Source organism: Maniola hyperantus, chromosome Z, assembly GCF_902806685.2.
Source record: "Maniola hyperantus chromosome Z, iAphHyp1.2, whole genome shotgun sequence".
Lineage (NCBI taxonomy): Eukaryota > Metazoa > Arthropoda > Insecta > Lepidoptera > Nymphalidae > Maniola > Maniola hyperantus.
In genome coordinates, this window is record NC_048564.1 from 13,837,226 (window position 1) to 13,859,343 (window position 22,118).

At 40.3% G+C, this 22,118-nt stretch overlaps 3 protein-coding genes across 3 annotated transcripts in view; 2 read left to right on the plus strand and 1 right to left on the minus strand.

Annotated features, from left to right (window-relative positions):
- Nucleotides 1-22,118, plus strand: part of LOC117995436 (N(G),N(G)-dimethylarginine dimethylaminohydrolase 1) — a 408,993-nt gene that overhangs the window by 155,639 nt on the left and 231,236 nt on the right. The gene's annotated exons all lie outside the window — the stretch shown is intronic.
- The window catches only part of LOC117995781 (glutamate receptor 1-like), a 307,480-nt gene that overhangs the window by 120,691 nt on the left and 164,671 nt on the right, over nucleotides 1-22,118 (minus strand). The gene's annotated exons all lie outside the window — the stretch shown is intronic.
- Nucleotides 10,704-18,156, plus strand: LOC138404506 (uncharacterized). The gene is made up of 2 exons (XM_069508688.1): nucleotides 10,704-10,893; nucleotides 16,165-18,156. The coding sequence occupies exon 2, from the start codon at nucleotides 16,373-16,375 to the stop codon at nucleotides 17,837-17,839; it is 1,467 nt and encodes a 488-aa protein (XP_069364789.1). The 5' UTR covers nucleotides 10,704-10,893; nucleotides 16,165-16,372; the 3' UTR covers nucleotides 17,840-18,156.

Sequence of the window (22,118 nt, forward strand, 5' to 3'; positions counted from 1 at the left end):
TCAAAAATCCTTTCTTAGCATCCGCACACGTCATAATAGCTATCTGCATGCCAAATTTCAACTCGATCTATCCAGTAGTTTGAGCTGTGCGTTGATAGATCAGTCAGTCAGTCAGCCAGTCAATCAGTCATCTTATCCTTTTATATATTAAGATAAATTCCAGATTTTACGAGACATATAATATAGTACCTGAGCTAAAATTCTTTTTTCTCAGCTATACACAACCCGTTTCTTAACGACTCCTCTCACCAAAGGTTGTCTGAGGAGAAACCGCCTTTGCACCCTAAATGTACGAGTTTAGTTTTCCTTTTGTATATTTCTCTCTGTGGTTTTGTATTGTGTGTATGCAATAAAGAAGTAAACAACAATCGTTATATTGAACTAGCTAACCCGCCCCGGCTTCGCTCGGGTGGAATTTAGAAAACCAAGGTTGAATTTCCAAAGATCCTGAAAAACCGAATTGTGATCGAAAATCCTAAAACCAATTTTCATGCAATTGAAAAATGACGGACTTTCATACAAACTTTCATCCCCTATTTAGGCCCCTTGGTAGTAGAATTTTCAAAAAACGTATTATTTTTATTTTTAACCGAAAGCTTAAATACCAATTTTCATCGATGCAACTTCAAAAATGACGGACTTTTATACAGAGTTCCATCCCCCATTTATCCCACTTAGGGGTGGATCGTTTCTTAGTGGACACCTAATCTTTACAAAGAACACATCTTCAAAATTTCATGTCTCTAGGACCAGCGGTGTAGGCCGTGCGTTGTTTATAAGTCAGTCAGTCAGTACAGATAAAAGATAGATTACTAAATCTGTTTATGCGGCATATTGTCTACTGGTTACGTTGCACAGTGACACGGCATCTCATAGTGGCACGTAAATGAAATTCCTGCATCATAGTACGATCGATCCTTTATGCTGTCGCCGTACCGCAATATATCCCGCATGCACTGTTTCATGGTGGAAGCATACTTATAACCACAGACGTGTAATGTTGCTGGAGTTGTAATATATTTTAGTTTGTTTGTTTTTGTTTTCTAGGTTGAAATGCATGGAAAGCTGTATTTTAGGACTAAGGATCTCTATGATCTCTATGATCTAGGATTTCTAGGATCTTTTTTCTGTATTGTGTCTTATATTGTGCTTGCGCTATGATCCCAAATAACATAATGTTTATTTATTTAGTAGGTACCTACCTAAAAATATTTAGTCAACTTGGTGAAATTATGAACCGATGCAAATTAAAACATAATATTAAATTGAAAAAAAATTAAAACAAATTAAAAGTTATTACTGAAACCAAATCCTACTAATATTATGAAAATGTGAAAGTGTGTTTGTTTGTTAATTTGTCCTTCAATCACGTTGTAATGTAGCAACTGCAACTAATCAACGTGATTCTTTGCAAAGATATTATAGTTAAAGATCTGTAGAAATGATATAGGGTACTTTCTACCCCGAAAAATTGTAAAGTTCCTACGGAAATTTTAAAACACTAAATCCACGCGGACAAAACCAAGTATCATTTGTAAATTAAACTATTTGATGATTCAAAAGCACTTGTAAAAGCTTACTTGAATAAAAATATATATTCTATTCTATTTGATAGGCATCTTCTAGGCAAGCACGCTCCATCTTAGGCCGCATCATCACTTGCCACCAGGTCTGATAGCAGCCAAGCGCTAGTCTATAAAAAAGATTTGATACAATCTGTGTGAGTAAGATGTTTTGATTTGACCTGCGACGAGTTTTAAGTGTGATTTTACCATAATGTTGTCGTGGTACAGTAATATATTCCGCTATAAATAATAATATTCATACGCACGGAGAAAATATTTATGCATGCGCAAAAATAGCTTTTTCATTTATTATATTGAGGAGAAAATTCCGGTCAAGTGGCTACGACGTCCTACGTGTAATTACTGCGTATGATTTCTGTAAAATCTATAAGTTTTTATTAAAAATGGGATAGTAAATAAATGATTAAGTATCTATTATAATTTTTCATATAAAATAATTTAGTAGTGAAAATGTCTTGACTGGTTACGTAGCACTAAGTAGTATCGTACAAAGAAAAAAACCGACCAAGTGCGAGCAAGACTAGCACACCGAGGGTTCCGTGCGCGACATTTTGCACGATAGGTGGATAGGATTTAGGTAACCAGGAAGTCGCCTGTACATTACTTGACAGACAGACAACGAAGTAATAGTATAAGTGTTCCTTTTTCTCCTATAAATTTATTTATTTATTTAATTCCCTGAAAATTGGTATTAGAGCATTCTGTTAGAATTAAAAGTTTTTCCATGAAGAAAACATCTATGTTTTCCGAATTTTTGGAATATCTACCCCAAGGGATGTTAGACCTACGAGATTTTCGGCAACTGAATCTTTAAAAAAAAAAACCAAAATGCACGGACGAGTAGGAATTTAGATCTACTAAGAAAGGGTTTTTAGAAATTTCAACTGAATCTTAAAAAATCTAAATGCACGAACGAACACTTTCACAAAACTAGAATGACTTCATGAAATTAATTCAAACGTTACCCGACAAGATATTGAAATATCAAAAAGTTAGTGGACTCACGTTTTAATCTATTTTCGCGAGATATTCATCAAGGGATTCAACATTCAGATTTTCCTCCGCTGTCACCGGGTGCATTTTATTGACTTAATTTCGCTGAAGTTGCTTGGGGAAAGTTTCTATTAGGGCCATGTTGTAATATTATGTTAACTATGTGGGTATGCTACAAAACTATTTATAATAAAGTGTCAGTTCCCATCAAGTGCTCGTTTGATTCACAACATGGTGGCAGCGGTGAACGTAATTAAAGAATAATTACGCGTGTATAGTTGTGTAATGTTCGTAAAAATAAATTTTGGATGCAGTGTGCAGTGATAAGTAAAGAATAAAGATGGAACACGCGAGGCCGCCAGCGGAATTATGCCTGGAAGGTGGGCCGGCGTGCCGTGCAACTGCATGGCGAAAATGGCGCCAGCAGTTTTATGTATTTTTAAAAGCAGCCGGCGTCCACAAGGAATCTACGGATGTTCAGGCCAGCCTACTAGTCAACTTAATTGGACCTGAAGGTTATGATATTTATACGACGTTCAAATACACAAAAGATGAAACTCGTGAAAACATTGATATATTAGTAAAAAAATTCAATGAACACTTTGGCACAAAACAAAACACAACTATGGTTCGTTTCAAGTTTTTTACCCGAAATCAAGAATCTGGCGAATCGATTGACGATTACGTAACGGCCTTGAAAATTTTATCACAACATTGCGAATTCGAGCACTTAGAGGAAGGTCTTATTCGGGATCGAATAGTTTGCGGCGTATTGGATAGCAAAGTACGAGATAGGTTACTGAGATCAGAAGAGTTAACTCTGCAAGGTGCCCTTAAGATATGCCGGGCTAATGAGATGTCGATTGAAGAGAAACAGAACATCGAAGGCACCAAGACGAAGACTGATGAGCCGTGTGCGTCATCATCGACGTCAGTGGACATGATACGAGGCGCGCGCACAAGCGGTCGAGCCGGCGGCTGGGCGCCGCGAACTCGGCGCGGGCGCGGCTGGGCGCGCGGTGGCGGCGGCGCTCGGGGCGCTGTGGCTCGCGCTCCGCCTCGGGGATCCTCGACGGACGCGGCGTCGCGGTCTTGTAACAAATGTGGCGGATTTCAGTGCGATGGTGGTTATTATTGCCCGGCGCGCGGGGCTTTGTGTTTCCTTTGTCGATCTATCGGGCACTTTCAAAAAGTTTGTGTAAATTCACGAAAAAATGTGTATCAAATACACAACACACACAACAGTGATACGGATGAAGAATGCTATGTAATCTCGACAGTCGAAGGTGATTTAACTTTTAAGGACAGCAACAGATGGTATGAAACTTTACAATTACTTAATAGTGTTCAAAGGGAAAAATTTAAACTCGATACTGGATCGGACCTTAACGTTATATCTTTGCAAAAATATAAACAATTAGGTTTTCATTTATCATCCTTACATCAAAATAACGTTAGGGCTCAATCTTTTTGTGGTTCTAAAATACCTATACTGGGTTCGTGTTACATTACTTGGATATATAAAAATAGTCTATATAACCTTAATTTTTGCATTTGTAAATATGACTGTGAGAGCGTGTTAGGCAAATATGCTTGTGAGGAGTTAGGTATTGTTAAACGTGTATTCTCTATAAATATAGATCAATATGCGGATTTGTTTAAAGGATTAGGTAAGTTACCGGGCGAGTACAAGATTATTATTGATTCAGGAGTACAACCGTCGGTCTGTCCTGTCAGAAAAATACCTATCGGTGTTCGTGATAAGTTAAAAGTGGAACTAAAGCGTATGGAAGATATGGGTGTTATAAGGAAAGTATCTCATCCTACCGATTGGGTGAACGCGATAGTAGTGGTAGCCAAGAAAAACGGTAGTAGTATACGTGTTTGTCTCGATCCGAGACCGCTAAACCGGGCGGTGCGGCGCGCGCATTACCCGCTACCTACACTCACGGAAATAGCCGTCAAGCTGCAGGGCGCGCGATATTTCAGCAAGCTAGATGCTCGTTCGGGGTACTGGATGATACAGATTGATGACGAGAGCGCAGATTTATGCACGTTTGGAACACCCTTTGGACGATATCAGTTTTTGCGCTTACCTTACGGAATTAATTGCGCCTCGGAGGTGTTTCACGCTCGAGTGCGGCAACTCCTGGAAGATCTGGAGGGTGTAGATTCGTTCGTGGATGATATCATCGTATGGGGTACGACTAAGGCGCAGCACGATGAAAGATTAAAATGTTTATTAGAAAGGGCAAGGCAAGTAGGTATAAAATTTAATAAAGAAAAGTGTGAGTTCAGCGTACAGGAAGTGAGTTATCTAGGGCACACGTTCAGCTCGAAGGGCATGGCAATCGACAGAAGCAAGATAAAGGCTATCGAAGACATGCCTACGCCTCAAAATAGGTCCGCTTTAGAACGGTTCTTAGGCATGGTTAACTATTTGTCTAAATTTATCACGAATTACTCTGAAATGGCATCACCTCTGCGCAGCTTATTGAAAAAAGACGTAGTGTGGTGTTGGGAAGAAGCACATGATAACGCCGTGCGTGAGTTGAAGCGGAAGATATGCGCAGCGCCCGTGCTGGCGCTGTACTCGCCGCGCGAGCCAGTGCTGCTGTCCGTGGACGCCAGCTCGCACGCACTGGGCGCTGTGCTGCTGCAGGCGGGCCGCCCCGTGGAATTTGCGTCCTCCACCCTTACCGACACGCAAACCAGGTATGCGCAGATAGAAAAGGAGTTGCTTGCCATTGTATTTGCTTTAGAGCGATTTCATCAGTATCTGTTCGGCCGGGGTGACATCACAGTCGAAACGGATCATAAGCCTTTAGAAGCCCTGTTTAATAAACCGTTAGATGCGGTGCCTGCGCGTTTGCAGCGCATGATGCTACGAATTCAAGGTTATAACTTTAAGGTAGTGTATAAGCCAGGGAAATATATGTTCGTTGCGGACACTCTGTCGCGCGCTCCCCTGCCGGAGCTGATGAATAGTAATGTATCGGTCGAAGTCGAGGCGCAGTCATGTTTTGTAATTAATAACGTCCGATTTACTGATGAAAAAATTGAATTAGTTAAAAAAGGTGTCGAGTCGGATAAGGAATGCCAAACTATTATCAAGTACATAAAAGATGGGTGGCCAGTAAATAAATATGATGTCGATGAAAGTGTGCGCCAATTATGGTCTTACAGAGAAACTTATGAATACATAGATAATATTATTTTAAAAGATAATTTGGTTTACATACCTCGAAGTCTTCGTGCAGAAATGATAAACCGTGTTCATGAAGGTCACATGGGCATCGATCGGTGCAAGCGGCGCGCTCGAGCGGTAATGTTTTGGCCGGGCATGTCGCGCGACGTGGAATGCGCGGTGCGCCGGTGTGCAACGTGCGCGCAGCACGCGCCCCGACCTTCGCGAGAACCCATGATACCACACGAGATACCGGACATCCCGTGGTCGAAGGTAGGCTCGGATATTTTTCAGTATCGAAATAAAAACTTTTTGATTCTCGTAGATTATTTTTCAAACTTTATAGAAGTCAGTTCGCTCAGTAGTATAGGAAGCAAAGCGGTCATACAAGCCATGAAGGATCAATTCGCTAGGCATGGTATTCCAGCGCAACTGGTTACTGATAACGGACCGGCTTATTGCTCAAAGGAATTTGCCGATTTCCGGACAAAATGGGGGTTTTCTCATATCACTACGTCACCCAACTATCCTCAAGCTAATGGCCGAAGTGAAAAAAGCGTAAGAACCATTAAAAACATGTTAATTAAAGCGACTAATTCAGGTTCAGATTCTTATTTGGGTTTGCTGAACTTTAGAGCATGTCCACGCGATGGGTTGAGTTCTCCAGCTGAACTGCTCATGGGGCGCAGATTAAATACTAGGCTTCCGGCGCACGAGCAATCCCTTAGACCCTGCCGTGATAACACCTCGGATCACCAAAGCATCTTACGTAAGCAGGCTAAGAGTAAAATTTATTACGATCAGCATTCGCGAATTTTGGCTGACCTAGTACCGGGACAGAATGTTGTTATGGTCGATGAAGGTAAACGTAAGCGTGCTGTAGTGCAAAGTGCAGCGCCTCATCCGCGCTCGTACTTTGTCAAGGACAATGTGTCCGGGAGGCGATACAGACGAAATAGACGTCACTTACTTCTCATGCCACCAGTTGAAGCTTCCGCAACGGAGGAAGATAAGTGGAGTGACGCAGAAAATCAGGATATTGGTTCTACTGCTACTACTACCGCGGAAACCCTTCCGGTCCATGATAATGAGAATGCATTAAATAATGAAAATATAATAACAGCACGCAGACCGGCGGCTGTCAAGGCTCGCATGAATTTAAAATATATGAAATGATGATATTGTATATTAATGTATAGTATCATAATAGATTAGATTTAAATATAAACAGCTAAATATAATATGCATGAATAAATAGAATTTAGTAGTAATATATAATATAATTAATATTTAAGATTGAATTACGTATATTAAAATGTATACCTAATATCAGCCCAATTTATAATTATTATATTGTACTCTTAGCTTTATAAAAATAAGGGGAAAGATGTTGTAATATTATGTTAACTATGTGGGTATGCTACAAAACTATTTATAATAAAGTGTCAGTTCCCATCAAGTGCTCGTTTGATTCACAACAGGCCAGAGCAGACACGATGATTTTAGCATCAGCGATCGGCGATTTAGTCGCTTTTCGGAAGCTCGATGCCAAGATAGTTCGCTGCACTCTGCACCTACAAACTTCAGTTGCAGCAATCATTTTATTTATTTCTAGATGATGCCTGCGACTTCATTCGCGTGTATTTAGGTTTCCAAAAATCCAGTGGGAACTCTTATATTTTCCGGTATAAAAAGTAGCCCATGCCAATTTCTAGGTTTATAACTAGAACCATGTAAAAATCACATTGATCCCTTGCCCTGTGGTGACGTGATTGAAGGACAAACCAACAAACCTAGGAACAACATACCAATAAACCTACAAACAAACATACTTTCGCATTTACCTCAACTTCGGCCGCATGGATTTTTTAATTTCTATACCAAATAGATGATGCCCGCAACTTCATCTACGTGAAGTGAGGTTTTTTAAAAATCCCTTGGGAACTCTATGATTTTCCTGAACAAAAAGTAGCCTACGTCCAAGGTATCTTTGCACCCGTCTTAATCGGTTTTATGGATGAGCCGTGAAAAGCTAGCAGAAAGAAACTTTTGAATTTATCATTTTTTTTATTCAGATACAAGTTAGCCATTGACTGCAGTCTCACCTGGTGGTAAGTGATGATGCAATCTAAGATGGATGCGGGCTAACCTGGAAGGGGTATGTCAGTTTTTATTCAACCCATACCCCTTTTGGTTTCTACACCGTATCGTACCGGAACGCTAAATCGCTTGGCGGTACAGCTTTTTCGCTACAACTAGCCACGGCCGAAGCCTCCCACCAGACCAGAAAATTCCAAACCCCTGCCGGAAATCGAACCCGGGACCTCCCCCTGAAAAGACCACGGCATTTGCCACTGCGCCAAGGAGGTATCAGTATAAGTAGAATGGATGGATGTCAATACAGCGATTGAACGCAGAAAGTAGTCAAAAGACGATGCAGCATCGGTGCAGTCACGAGATCGCCGATCGCTGATTCTGAAAGCATCGTGTCTGCTACGGCCCTTAATTTCGCTGGCGTTGCTTGGGGAAGTTTCTATTAAATCCCATTTCAAGTTGAAGATTAATGTACAAATATTATCCTGAAACTTTGTGGATGCGGGAAATGTGGAGGTTTATAAATTGACTCGTGGATATCATTGCTGATTTGTGAGTTTGAGATGTGGAGTGCGTTTAGGATTAAAAAGCAGAGTGGCCTAAGCGTAGCGTCAAATGTAGGTGAAATGACGCCTGCCAGTGACATCGAAACCTCGAGTGTTGTTATAAGTTTCTTAAGAGCTGGTTCCCACTTGTCGGTTGTCGGGCCCGGATTTTAGTCAGATTTTTCAGCGGCAGAATATTTTATATGAAGTCACACACTTGTCTGAAACCGATTTTGTGCCAAAATGTTCTCCCACTGGAACATTCGATTAAAATCCGGGCTAGACAGCCAACAAGTGGGAACAGGCTTCAACTGTCGTGAACTGTGTTAAAAAGTCTAAAAAGCACGACAGCAGACGACTGCAAGTTGTAAGTACGATACGATTGGAACTACACATTTTCATAAATTTTTGTGCTTGGTAGCATTCAAAAACGTTATAATTTCAAAGCTGAACGGCTGAAAGTTATTTAAAAAAATAATGGATATTTAGAAAAAACGGGCCAAGTGCGAGTCAGACTCGCGCACTGAGGGTTCCGTACTTCAATCGTATTTTATCGACATTTTGCACGATAAATCAAAAACTATGATGCATAAAAATAAATAAAAACCTGTTTTAGAATGCACAAGTGAAACCCTGTCATATGATACCCCACTTAATATATTTATCTTACTTTGGAAATTGAAAACACTAATTATTAGTTCATGACCGCGATTTAATTTTTGTGTGATGTAACCACAAATTCGCGATTTCCAGATTTTTCCCCTTATGTCTGCTATTAGACCTACCTGCCAACTACTGTACGGAATCCTAAAAAGTATTACTTGGGTGACTATTTTTAAGAGTATTGTGGGATATATAACATAAAAAAAAAAATAAGCATTAACAGACAAGACGCTCATCTTTAGCAACGTAAATTATAGCTATCTGCAAAAAAAAAAAACCAATTATAACAATAACCTACTTACTTTACTATGTGTACAGAGATGTCATTTCATCCTGAATACCCAAGTTATGCTACTCAAAGCATGCGCTTGAATAGTTTTAAAACTTGGCCTCAAGATTTAATTCAAACCCCTGAAGAAATGGCGAGTGCCGGGTTTTTTTATACAGGAATAAATGATAATGTAATTTTGTTATTTCTGTGGAGGCAAGCTTAAGGACTGGAGTCGTGAGGATCTGCCATGGTCTGAACACGCTCGATGGTTTCAGTTCTGTCCCTATGTGTTACTTATGAAGGGTAAAGAATATGTGCAAAGTGTTATTAACGAGTCATTGGAAATACGTGAAAACCGGGAAACGTGTACTAACAATAAAATATGTGTAAAAACCGATGTCAATAAACCTGTTAAATATGTGAAAGAAGAGTCGAGACTTTCATGCAAAATTTGTCTTGTCGAAGAAGTAAGGGTCGCTTATAGACCATGTGGTCATGCCATAACGTGCACAAAGTGTGCTCTATCTTTAAACAATATGTTATGTCCAATATGTAGAACAGAAATCGTTAATGTGATTAGAATTTATTTCTCATGACTTTAAACAGTAAGCAGTTCTGTTAAAAATCAGCCGATGTATATTTACACACTTTGAGTTTGCATCGACAGAACTTACATTGTAAATCTATAAAAAATAATCTCATTAGAATTGATCAAATCGATCGGGCATACAATATCATATCAAAGTAAACATATCGGATGCATTGTATACTTAGCTCTATTGTATGTTTCGAGCATCTAACTAAACATCGAATCAGATCACCGAATGTGAATCCGATGCGCTGTTTGCGCGGTGGACTAGCGCATGTGTAATGCGATCGGCTATTGCGATGATTTATAAAACACGATGAAAAAATGTGATTGGGGTTCTTGCATCAATCGAGCGAAGCGAGAGTGATGCAGGAGCCCCAATATCACCCTACTGTTTCTTTCTGCTAGCTTTTCACGGCTCATCCATAAAACCGATTAAGACGGGTGCAAAGATACCTTGGACGTAGGCTACTTTTTGTTCAGGAAAATCATAGAGTTCCCAAGGGATTTTTAAAAAAACCTCACTTCACGTAGATGAAGTTGCGGGCATCATCTATTTGGTATAGAAATTAAAAAATCCATGCGGCCGAAGTTGAGGTAAATGCGAAAGTATGTTTGTTTGTAGGTTTATTGGTATGTTGTTCCAAGGTCTGCAGTCAGTACCGAACGTGATTTCTGGTGCTAACTGAGCATAGATGAAAGAGGGGACACTTATATAAAATCATATAGCATAGTATTAAGTTATTATTAATCTAGACTAAGTACTTAGCATTGTAACTTAGATAAGACAGTACAGAATAAAGTTAGTTAGTAAAAAGCCTTCGTTTCCCTTCATCCACCCTGGAACGCTGCCGCTTACGTAATTGGCGCAGTGAGGATACTTGAAGAACCTGCGGCAGAAGGAAAGGGGGTCCCAACCATCGGATCAGGATAAAAGGAGCGAAGTACCCAGGAATGGAGTTCATGTAAGTACAGTAGAATAGTTCTGGTGTTGCTTCCTGAATTCCGCTTTTTCCAACCCCTAATATATAAGTTATTCCTAGTTACCTACCCCCGTACCAACCGTAGGGAAAGGAGGTAGTCAATAATAGTAGTAGTTAATTAGGTACAAACGATCCGAGGGTGTTAGGTTTTGATAGGTAGTAAGTTACGGTATACGATATTTATTATTTTAAAAATTTTTTTTTAGGAAAGTGTTAGGTTACGGTATACGATTTTTACAGACAGTGTTAGGTACGCTACCTGGTAGGCACTTACATATACGTTTTTCTTCCCTTTTTTTTTTCTCTTTTTTTTCCCAAAATTTTCCATCCTAGGGCCTCTAGTAGTCGGCCTGAACAGCGACAGGGCCGCCAACGAATAGTAGATAGTAATAGGGTTATTGAATCGGATCAGGCACAAAGCTCTGAAATGGCTCAAGATCCCGACAAAGTATATAAAGCCATGCGGGTTATTCCCGAATTTGATGGAAACCCAAATGTTTTAACTCGATTTATTAAAATATGTGATCAATTAGCGGCGCAGTATTTAAGTACGGCACCAGGCAGTGAGTTTACAAATGTATTTTTATTAAATGGGATACTGAATAAAATAACGGGTACCGCTGCGTGTACTATAAACTCTAATGGAATACCTGATAGCTGGTTAGGTATCCGTACAGCTTTGATAAATAATTTCTCAGACCAACGGGACGAAACAGCCTTATACCATGACCTCTCTTTAGCTAGGCAGGGTGATAGAACACCCCAAGAGTTCTATGATCATTGTCAAACATTGTTTAGTACGATAATGACATACGTGACATTACATGAAACTGTACTTACTACTGTACAGGCGAAACGTGATCTATATAAGAAAATAGCTATGCAGGCTTTTGTGCGTGGTTTAGCAGAACCATTAGGGTCCCGTATAAGATGTATGAAACCAACGACCATAGAAAAAGCTTTAGAGTACGTGCAGGAGGAATTAAACACAATGTATCTGCAGCACGAATTCCCGAGGTATCCTCAGGTCCATAGAAATAATTACGCACCGACTAGACTAACGACAACGCCGATTCTGCCTTCACGACTACAGAGCATACAGGACCCTGTGCCTAATTGGCCAGTACCTGTCGGTCAGCGTCCCGCAGGACCTGCATCACAGCCCTTCAGATTTAATGAGCCATTCCGGAATCAGCAGTATGGACCAACTAATACCCAGAGAATGTTTGGAGCACCTCCACCAAATTACAACCAGCGAAGTAATATATTTAGATTACCCCCGCGAAATAATCCACCCCAAAATCAGCCTCAGCCGATGAGTGGAGTGCAAAGATTTACCCCCAAGATTGTACCGCACACTAAAATGATCACAGGTCACGACTGGAGTAAACAAGGAAATCCGCCGCCTAGTAACTACTTCAAGACTCGCGAAATGCATATGAATGAATGCGCGGCCAATGACACTGATTATAACGCTTACGATTGCTATTACCATGACCTAGATTCAGATTACAGTCCCAACTATGATAGCAATGATTATTCCACCGGTTTTACTTACGATCATTATAATACGAATATCGAAAATCAGCTATCCTCAGATATAACTCAGCCACAGGCAGAGTCCGGTAGCCTGGAAGAGGATTTTCGGGATGCCCCGGCGTCGTCAAAACCCGGATAGAGTTAAATATTCAGACGAAAAGGCAGCTACCGTATATACAAATTGCGAAACCCCCGTTAAAACTGCTGATAGATACGGGAGCCAATCAATCATTTATAAGCCCAGGTGCTGTTCAAAAATATTTCCATGACTTTCCGTTAACATTCGACCCGTTTGAGGTTACGAATATACATGCGACAAGCAGAAACGATTACTCTATTAGACTGCCTTGTTTTGCTGAGTTCAATGATTCCGATTGCATAAAGTTATTTGTATACCATTTTCATGATTACTTTGACGGATTGATTGGGTTAGATTTACTGGGTCATTGGGAGGCTCGTATTGATTTAAAGGAAGGTAAATTAATTACGCGATTTGCGTCAAACCCACTTAGGATGTACAAATCACGCAATTTGAATTTGTATGAAGGTATAATTCCGGCAGGCACCTCGCAGGTCATCCGAATTCCAACCAATATACCTGCTGGCGAGGTACACATTCGGGAACAAATCATATGCAATTGTATAATACATGATTGCATAACGACAGTTACCGATAACTGTGGATATGTAGAGGTTGAAAATCCCACATCAAATGATATAATATTTTCACTCGGTAGTCCCGCGCGCGCCAAGACTTTTAATGCAGAATGCGTGCGTAACATGCAACCCGCGACACGAGCACAGGAGGTAATCTCGCGATTGCGCACGAGTCATCTGAACGAAGAGGAAAAAACGAATCTTGTAGCACTATGCTCCCGTTACCCGGATGTATTTTATATAGAAGGAGAGGCTTTGACTTTTACAAACAAAATTAAACATCGTATTAAGACAACCGATGAGCTGCCTGTCCATACTAAGACCTACCGATATCCGTACGTACACCGCCAAGAAGTTAGGAGTCAGATAAGTAAGATGTTGGAACAGGGTATTATACGACCATCAGACTCCGCATGGAGCTCACCAATTTGGGTTGTACCAAAGAAATTAGATGCTTCAGGCAAACAAAAGTGGCGTATTGTCGTGGATTTTCGAAAATTAAATGAAAAAACAATTGACGATAAATACCCTATACCGAATATCAATGACGTTTTGGACAAATTGGGCAGGTGTCAATATTTTACGACCTTAGATTTGGCAAGTGGATTTTATCAGGTGGAAATGGATCCCCGGGATATTGCAAAAACAGCTTTCAATGTCGAGAATGGGCACTTCGAGTTTCTTCGCATGCCTATGGGCCTCAAAAATTCCCCATCGACGTTCCAGCGTGTAATGGATAATGTTCTACGAGGCCTGCAGAATGAAGTCTGCCTTGTGTACTTAGATGATATAATAGTCTTTAGCACATCTCTCCAGGAACATATGGATAATCTTGAGAAAGTCTTCCAAAGACTCAGGGAGTCAAATTTTAAAATTCAATTAGATAAGTCGGAATTTCTAAAACTTGAAACATCTTATCTCGGCCATGTCATCGGTAAGGATGGAATAAAACCAAATCCCGATAAGATACATGCCGTAGAAAATTATCCCATTCCCAAGACACCCAAAGAGATAAAGCAGTTCTTAGGTCTTCTTGGTTATTACCGGAAATTCATCGCAGATTTCGCACGAATTACAAAACCCATGACTCAATGTCTAAAAAAAGGAAGGAAAATTGTATTTGATAAAGAGTACGTTGGTTGCTTCCAGAAGTGTAAGGTTCTACTGACTAACGACCCGATATTACAATACCCAGATTTCAGTAAGGAGTTCAACCTCACTACAGACGCCTCCAATGTAGCCATCGGGGCTGTATTGTCACAAGGTCAAATAGGATCGGACAAACCAGTATGTTATGCGTCTAGGACGTTAAACGATAGCGAGGTCAATTACAGCACCATAGAAAAGGAACTTCTTGCCATAGTGTGGGCCACAAAATATTTCAGACCGTACCTCTTCGGCCGCAAATTTAGGATTTTCACGGATCACAAGCCTCTACAGTGGATTATGAATTTGAAAGAGCCAAACTCACGCCTCACGAGATGGCGGCTTAGATTGAGCGAATATGATTTTACAGTCGTCTATAAAAGGGGACAGGCTAACGCCAATGCAGATGCTCTTTCTCGGGTAGAGATTCACATGGGGGAATCAAGACCCACAGCTGAAGACGAGGACGAAATAAATTCATTGTTGGGGAACCCATCACAAACTATTGCAGGTCGAGCAAACTCATCAACGGCCACGGCACATACTAGTGACGAGCAGCCAATCCTGGAGATTCCAATAGTGGATGAGCCCTTCAACAAGTTTCACAGACAGCTTCACTTCTCTATCGTCAATAATGTAAAGAAACGAATCACTATAACTAAGCCATTTGAGACTCATACGCGCGTTAGCATTCAACTATTAGAAGCAAACCTTGAGGAGGAGTTAATTAACGCTGTCAAGGAGCACGTTAACCCAAAAGTTAAGACAGCTTTACTTATTGACCCACCTTTGGCCATGTATAAAATTATTCCGATATTACAAGATAAGTTCAAAAGTTCCTGCATGGACCTCGTTTTGACGAAATTCGAGATAGAAAATGTCAAGGATTACCTCCGGCAACAGGAGATAATTCGTCAGTATCATGACGGGAAAACTAATCATCGAGGTATCAATGAGTGTTACCTGGCGTTATCCCACAGGTATTATTGGCCCAAAATGAAGGATCAGATAACCAAATTTATAAATGAATGTACCATCTGCGGTCAATCCAAGTATGATCGCAACCCGATAAAACCTCAATTTAATCTTGTACCGCCAGCTACCAAACCATTTGAGATTATCCATCTAGATTTATTCACCGTAGACGGGGAGAAATATTTAACATTTATGGATGTTTTTTCCAAATATGGCCAGGCTTACCACCTACGGGACGGCACGGCTGTCAGTATAGTACAGGCTGTCTTGCACTATTGCACCCACCATAGTGTCCCGATAACTATCATAACAGATAATGGTACGGAATTCTCCAATCAGTTATTCATGGAATTTACTAGGCTTCATAGGATAAATCACCACAAAATTTTGGCTCATTCCCCTAATGCTAACGGAAACATCGAACGGTTCCATTCAACAATATTAGAACACATAAGAATCTTGAAGCTGCAGCACAAATCAGAGTCCGTAGTTAATCTGATGCCATACGCAATTATAGGGTACAACAGTTCCATACATAGCTTTACAAAATGCCGACCATTCGACGTGTTGACTGGACATTTTGACCCAAGGGAATGTCTCGATATCGACATTAATCAAAAATTAATGCAGCGGTACATACAAAATCATAGAGAACGCATGGAGAAGGTTTATGAAGTTATCAGCACTTCTTCTCTTCCCAATCGTGCGGAGATAATTGAGAGCAGAAATAAGACCCGCGAACCCGAAATAGAGTATGCCCCGGGCCAGCAGGTTTACATAAAAAATCCCCTAAGTAACCGACAGAAAACCGCCCCAAGATATACGCAGGATACTGTGTTGGCTGATCTTCCAATTCATATTTATACGTCAAAAAAACGCTGCCCTATAGCGAAAGCAAGACTGAAACGTATTCCTAAGTCAGCTAAATTGTTACAGAATCCCGCTGTTACTGGTACTTCACTCAGTTCGGCCTCAGGAAATAAAACTTGAGAACTTAGACGACGGACCTGGCCTACTACCATTTAAGTTAGGATCTATGAGGCTGGCCACCCACGACCATACATTTTTATAGTACGTTCAGTTAGACGATATTGAAAATAAGGTACACTCGCTGCAGACTCAATTATTAAGCTATCAGCACCGCATGAACAACGATACTTACTCGTTGTACGAAATTCAGATAGATTACCTTACTAACAAGATTAACAACGTCTTGGATCAACTAAAAACTCTTGAACCCAATCGAGTAAAGAGAGGTCTCGTTGATGGCTTGGGATCCATTATAAAAAGCATAAGTGGGAACTTAGATCAAACAGATGCTTTGAAATATAATGAAGCTATCAGGATTCTACAGGGTAATCAGGATAAAATAGTATCCGAATTCAATGATCACATAAGTTTGAGCAAGGAATGGATGGATAACCACAATAACATACTGGAACAGTTAGTGGAAAATCAAGGTAGGATTAATGCAACCATGGAACTAATATTAAAAAGTGATGCCGCAAGAGAGGATAGTTTAGTCAAGTATGCCAAATTGGCACAGCTGTTGGTTATAACTAGTGAGAACGTAGAAGACTTAGTTCAGGAAGTACTCAGGTTAGAGAATAGCTTAGCTTTTATTCATGCTTCTAGCATGCATCACACTATGATCGATATAACTACGTTGGAGGAAATGGTTGCTAAACTTAAGAATATCTATGGTAAAGATCAGGTTATAAGCTTGCAGGTAAGGGAATATTATGAAATAATAAAGCCAGCGTATTACTTTAGTGAAAGGCAGATAGTATTCGTGTTCAAATTCCCAATAATTTCTAAGGTAAACTTCGAACTGTACAAACTAGCAATAGTCCCTAACAAAAATTCACAAGCCCTTATTCCTCCATTCCCATTTATCGCCACAACACCGAACTCATTCCTGTACATAGAGGCAGAATGCCCGAAGGTTAGCACCTGGTACCTCTGCGAGAAGGACGTCGCGCATCAGATCCGCACCAAACCTGACTGCATCCATGGACTGATTAACGACCAAACCATTCAAGATTCGTGCAAGTTTATAAAGATCACTCTTATGAGAGAAGCAATGGAGAAACTGGACGACAAGCATTACGTACTTTCTTTTCCTCATCAAACAAACATACAGTTACGATGTAACCGACGGGACTACACCTCCTTACTGGGTAGCTACCTCATCACTGTACCAGTGGGGTGCCAGTTAAAGACGGAGGAATTCACCATAATAAACAGTAAGGATGAAATCAAGGGCCAGCCTCTCAAACTCATGAGAATACCGGAATTCAAGAATACTCAAACTTCAGTAAGTCACCTCAACCTAAGCTCCATAAGCTTAGAGAAACTTCACAACCTCCAGGACAAGATCATATTACAGGCTCCGGTACAGTTGGATGGAGCAAGACCAGATCCACTATATCATACAACCATACCTTTTTATACAATAATGGCTGTTGTTAGTATTTTATCCATAATTGTCATACTGCGACGGTACGCTGTAAAAAGGAAGCCGAAGGAAGTCCAGCAGCATTCCTCCAGACTGAAGATGGAAACCCCTGACGACGTCCCGGCGACATTCTCGCTACAAGTACTACAATAGTCGCCGCACTGAGGGTGGAGGAGTTACGGATACAGCTGCTATCCTTAGCTATATTTTATATAAAGCCCAGGCATCGCCGGGGGAGGAACTAATATGTCGTCTAGCAGTCCAGCTACGTGTGGAAATATGCCATCTCATCACGTTCCGGCACATAGAGTCAGCAAGGTCTGCAGTCAGTACCGAACGTGATTTCTGGTGCTAACTGAGCATAGATGAAAGAGGGGACACTTATATAAAATCATATAGCATAGTATTAAGTTATTATTAATCTAGACTAAGTACTTAGCATTGTAACTTAGATAAGACAGTACAGAATAAAGTTAGTTAGTAAAAAGCCTTCGTTTCCCTTCATCCACCCTGGAACGCTGCCGCTTACGTAATTTGCTTGTTTTTAATTATCGTGTATGCAAAATGTTTGAAATATTTATACAAAGCAATTGAGAAATCATTTCACGCATTGTTTGTTTACACCGAACCATTTATCATGGGCATCAATAAAAACAAATTGTACCATTTTATTGTGAATAATTGTCTGCATCGTTATATGTGGCATGGCGATATTTTTAGCAATATTTATCATTTTTCTGGGGGGTTAATAAAAATGTACAACGGCTATAAATCAAAGTGTGATTTCAATTCGGCGGTTGTTGCCGTTGATGGATACGTTTTGAGGTGAGGTGAAGCTATCTGCATTCGCTAAGTTTCAGAGTCAGACCAATCCGTACAGTAGTTCTAGCTATGCGTTGATTGATCAGTCAGTCAGTAAGTCGGTCAGTCAGTCAGTCAGCTTTCCCTTTTTTATAATGTAAATGAGATTATTTAAGTTTATTATTTTATGTTTCCTTGTAAGTTTTGATATCGAGAGATCGACTTTATAGCAAGAAAATCGCGCTCCCATTGAAGTAGAAAAGTTGCTTGTAAAGAAAAGTGGATATTATGAGTCTTTTACATTTTCAACCATATTTATTTACAGGAAGTAAAGAAAGTTCTTTTGATCGCTACCCTCTTTTCAATTATTCAACACAAATGCCGGTAAGCGATTGGTCAATTAATAAATTGACTCGCGGTCAGGTTTCCTTTTAAGTGAGCGGAAGTTTGTAAGATGCTGAGGCGGCGATATCTACGAACGGAAATAAAGCTGAGATTGCGCTCTCATTCGATGCGATGGCGAGGGTGGGCTGAGATCCCGTGGGAAATTCAGAGTAGGGGCTTGATGAAAGTTTACTAAGTGATTATTTTTCATTACCTGAGTATGACAGAGTTGCTGTTGGCCGTGACTGCATTTGCAACCTAAATCTACACGAACGAAGACACGGCATCGTTTGCGTGGGTTTAAGTTGTTTCAAGACCGTGGCATGTGGAAGTCCCTACAAGAGACCAATGTCCAGCAGTGGACGTCTATCTGTTGTTGTTGCTGATGATAGTAATAATGAAAGATGGCTTTAAAATTGTCTTGAGATCCCGAGATCCCGTCTCTGTCGAAATCATGTACCTATAACCACTCAGTACCCGTAGTACAAGATTTTACGTCTCACCAAACCAAACCAAATTCAAGAGTCGAAATACTTCCCCGTTACAGTAAACTGGATCTTAAATGCCTTGTTTTAAAGCTCAAGTTTGTCTACACTTCTACAGCCAGCGCTCCAAGCGGAAACATTGCGAAATTAAAATCAGTTTTTTTTAAATATAAATTTTTAATTTTTATAGTTGTTGTTATAGCGGTTATAGATATACATTATATATATTCTGTGAAAATTTCAACTCCCTACCTATTACAGTTCATGAGACAGCTCGCTGACAGACAGACTGACGGACGGACGGACAGATGGACAGTGGAGGCTTAATAATAGGGTCCCGTTGGCACCCTTCAGGTACGGAACCTTAAAAACATAAATTATTACAAACCGTCCTATAACAAACACCTGCTTGAAATAGCCGACGTGCTCTCAAAGCAAGTTGACCAGCTCAGACCTCGGTCGGCGGGACTCGGTAAATCTGAGAGGATTTGTGAGCGATCTGACAAGGCGATTCAATAGGCACGAATAGTACATGTATAATTGAATAGTCATCGTTATCTTCAATATTTAGAACTAGCTGATGCCCGCGACTTCGTTTGCGTGGATTTAGGTTTTTAAAATTCCCGTGGGAACTCTTTGATTTGCCGGGATAAAAAGTAGCATATGACACTCTCCGCAGGCTCCGTTGCGACGTGATTGAAGGACAAACCAACAAACCTACAAAAAAACACACTTTCGCATTTATAATAAGGGTAGGTACTGATTTGGTTGCAAGGTATTATCTAATATACTTACTTAAATGTATTTGTTTCTATCAAACAGGTGTTCTTCATTGCAAGATACAGTGATACAAAGTGAACGTCTCTGAACTAGTTTCGTTAGAATTTGTACAAATAATTCGAACGCTATTTTATCGATGTGTTATTTCAGCGTTCAAACAAACGCAGTCCATAATTATAATTGGGTCTAAGTTTATGGAATTTGCTTCCAACTCCACCATTGATATCAAAATGTATCAAAGCATAAGTGAGATCTCACTATATCGCCGGTATCGCTCGATACGGTTTATTAATAGAGACCGTAGGCAACATCGCAATAATTGCTACTCTAAATTATTAAGTATCTACTAGCTGCCCCGGCAGCTAGTACTCATGGGCTGATTACACCTACCGAGTAGTGAAGCGAGACAGTAAAATGTCACTCGGCCGAGACAGTGCTGTGGTGGCGGTTTATACGTATTTCGAAATTGCGCCGAGCACTCGTAAGTGTTTATTACCAACCGAGTACTCAGCCGAGGACACTGACTCGCCACTGTACTCGTTAGGTGTAATTGTACCATCAGGAAAAAAGTATATAGACATTTTTTGTAGATAATTATCTGAGCTACAATTTTTGTCTGAGCTAATTTTATGATAAACTTCCGGTTTTGCTGAAAATTGTGAAAAACCCATTTGTGACCTTTGACCCCGAGTAAGATATTTTCCAGGTGTCGGATCGATGAGGACTTTTCACATTTGATGTGTTTCGAACAATCCTACCAATTTTCAGCCAAGTGTGAACTATTGTTACCTTGGAATCTAAATTGACCGGGCTAGAACACGTTCAATGAAAGCACGAAACGAAATACCATTTCCACCATTTCAATCAATCAGCCTGTTTGCGTCCACTGCTGGACATAGGCCTTCCCAAGAGCACGCGACCACACACGATCCTCCGCCTTCCTCATCCACCCACTTCCCGCTATTTTCTTCAGAACACGTCTGCCCCATCGGCCATCGGTTCTGCGGCAGACGTGGCCTGCCCACTGCCACTTCAGCTGGCTAATTCGTCGGGCTATGTCGGTCACTGTGGTTCTTCTACGGATTTCCTCGTTACGGATTTTGTCACTCATTTCCACCATTTAGCATTTGTTAAAATGCGTCAATGTAATCCCGCGATTTAGCGACCGTTTAGCTTCCAACTACCTAATTGTAAAGCAAACACCGGATTTGGCAACATGGTCACAAATACCCGGACAAAGCTGAGCGAGGCGTGAATAGAGGCCCTAGAGTGACTTTTCAAGTTGGGATAACGTGAAATGAGCTTTGAAGTCTGTTATTAGTAGAATAGTTAGTAGTTTGTGTTAGTACTGCCAATAGTGCCTTAGGGCGTTTGTGTACTCAACCGTGAAATCACGGATTCCGTAAAAATACGAATCGAATGTTTAATAAAACTTTTTCAATAGTATCGATATTAATATATAATTCTGCACACTTATTATGAACAATAAATACAATTATGAACAACACGTATTGTAGTACTTAGGAGACACTTTTACTAACCTTTCGGTTTGGATGCTCGAACAGGATTAACTTAAAAACTAAAGAGCTGTCCGGACCGAATATCATGTTTTACATTCATTCAACTGAACTAAAAAGAGTATGTGATTGAGCTGAACTGAAACTGAATTGACCAATGAGATTCCACTTAAAATTCCATCCAATGCGATCCTTCTAAAATTCAAGGCCGTTTTAAAAAGGTACGTGATTTGACTCAAACAATAAATTATTTAAGTCAAATCTTGCACCCTTAATTTTTAAACCGTAACAACATGTTGGACTGACCAATGAGATCCTCTCAAGATTCCATCCAATGAGATTCCTTCTAAACTTCAATGTTATTATTAAGAAAGTACGTGATTTGACTCAAACCATAAATTATTTAAGCCAAATCACACACCATCAGTTTTAAAATCATCACAGAATATTAGTATTATTTGGAAA

What these genes read in the sequence shown, in the direction of transcription:
- LOC138404506 (XM_069508688.1), top strand. Translation starts at nt 16,373, where the DNA reads ATGAACAACGATACTTACTCGTTGTACGAAATTCAGATAGATTACCTT.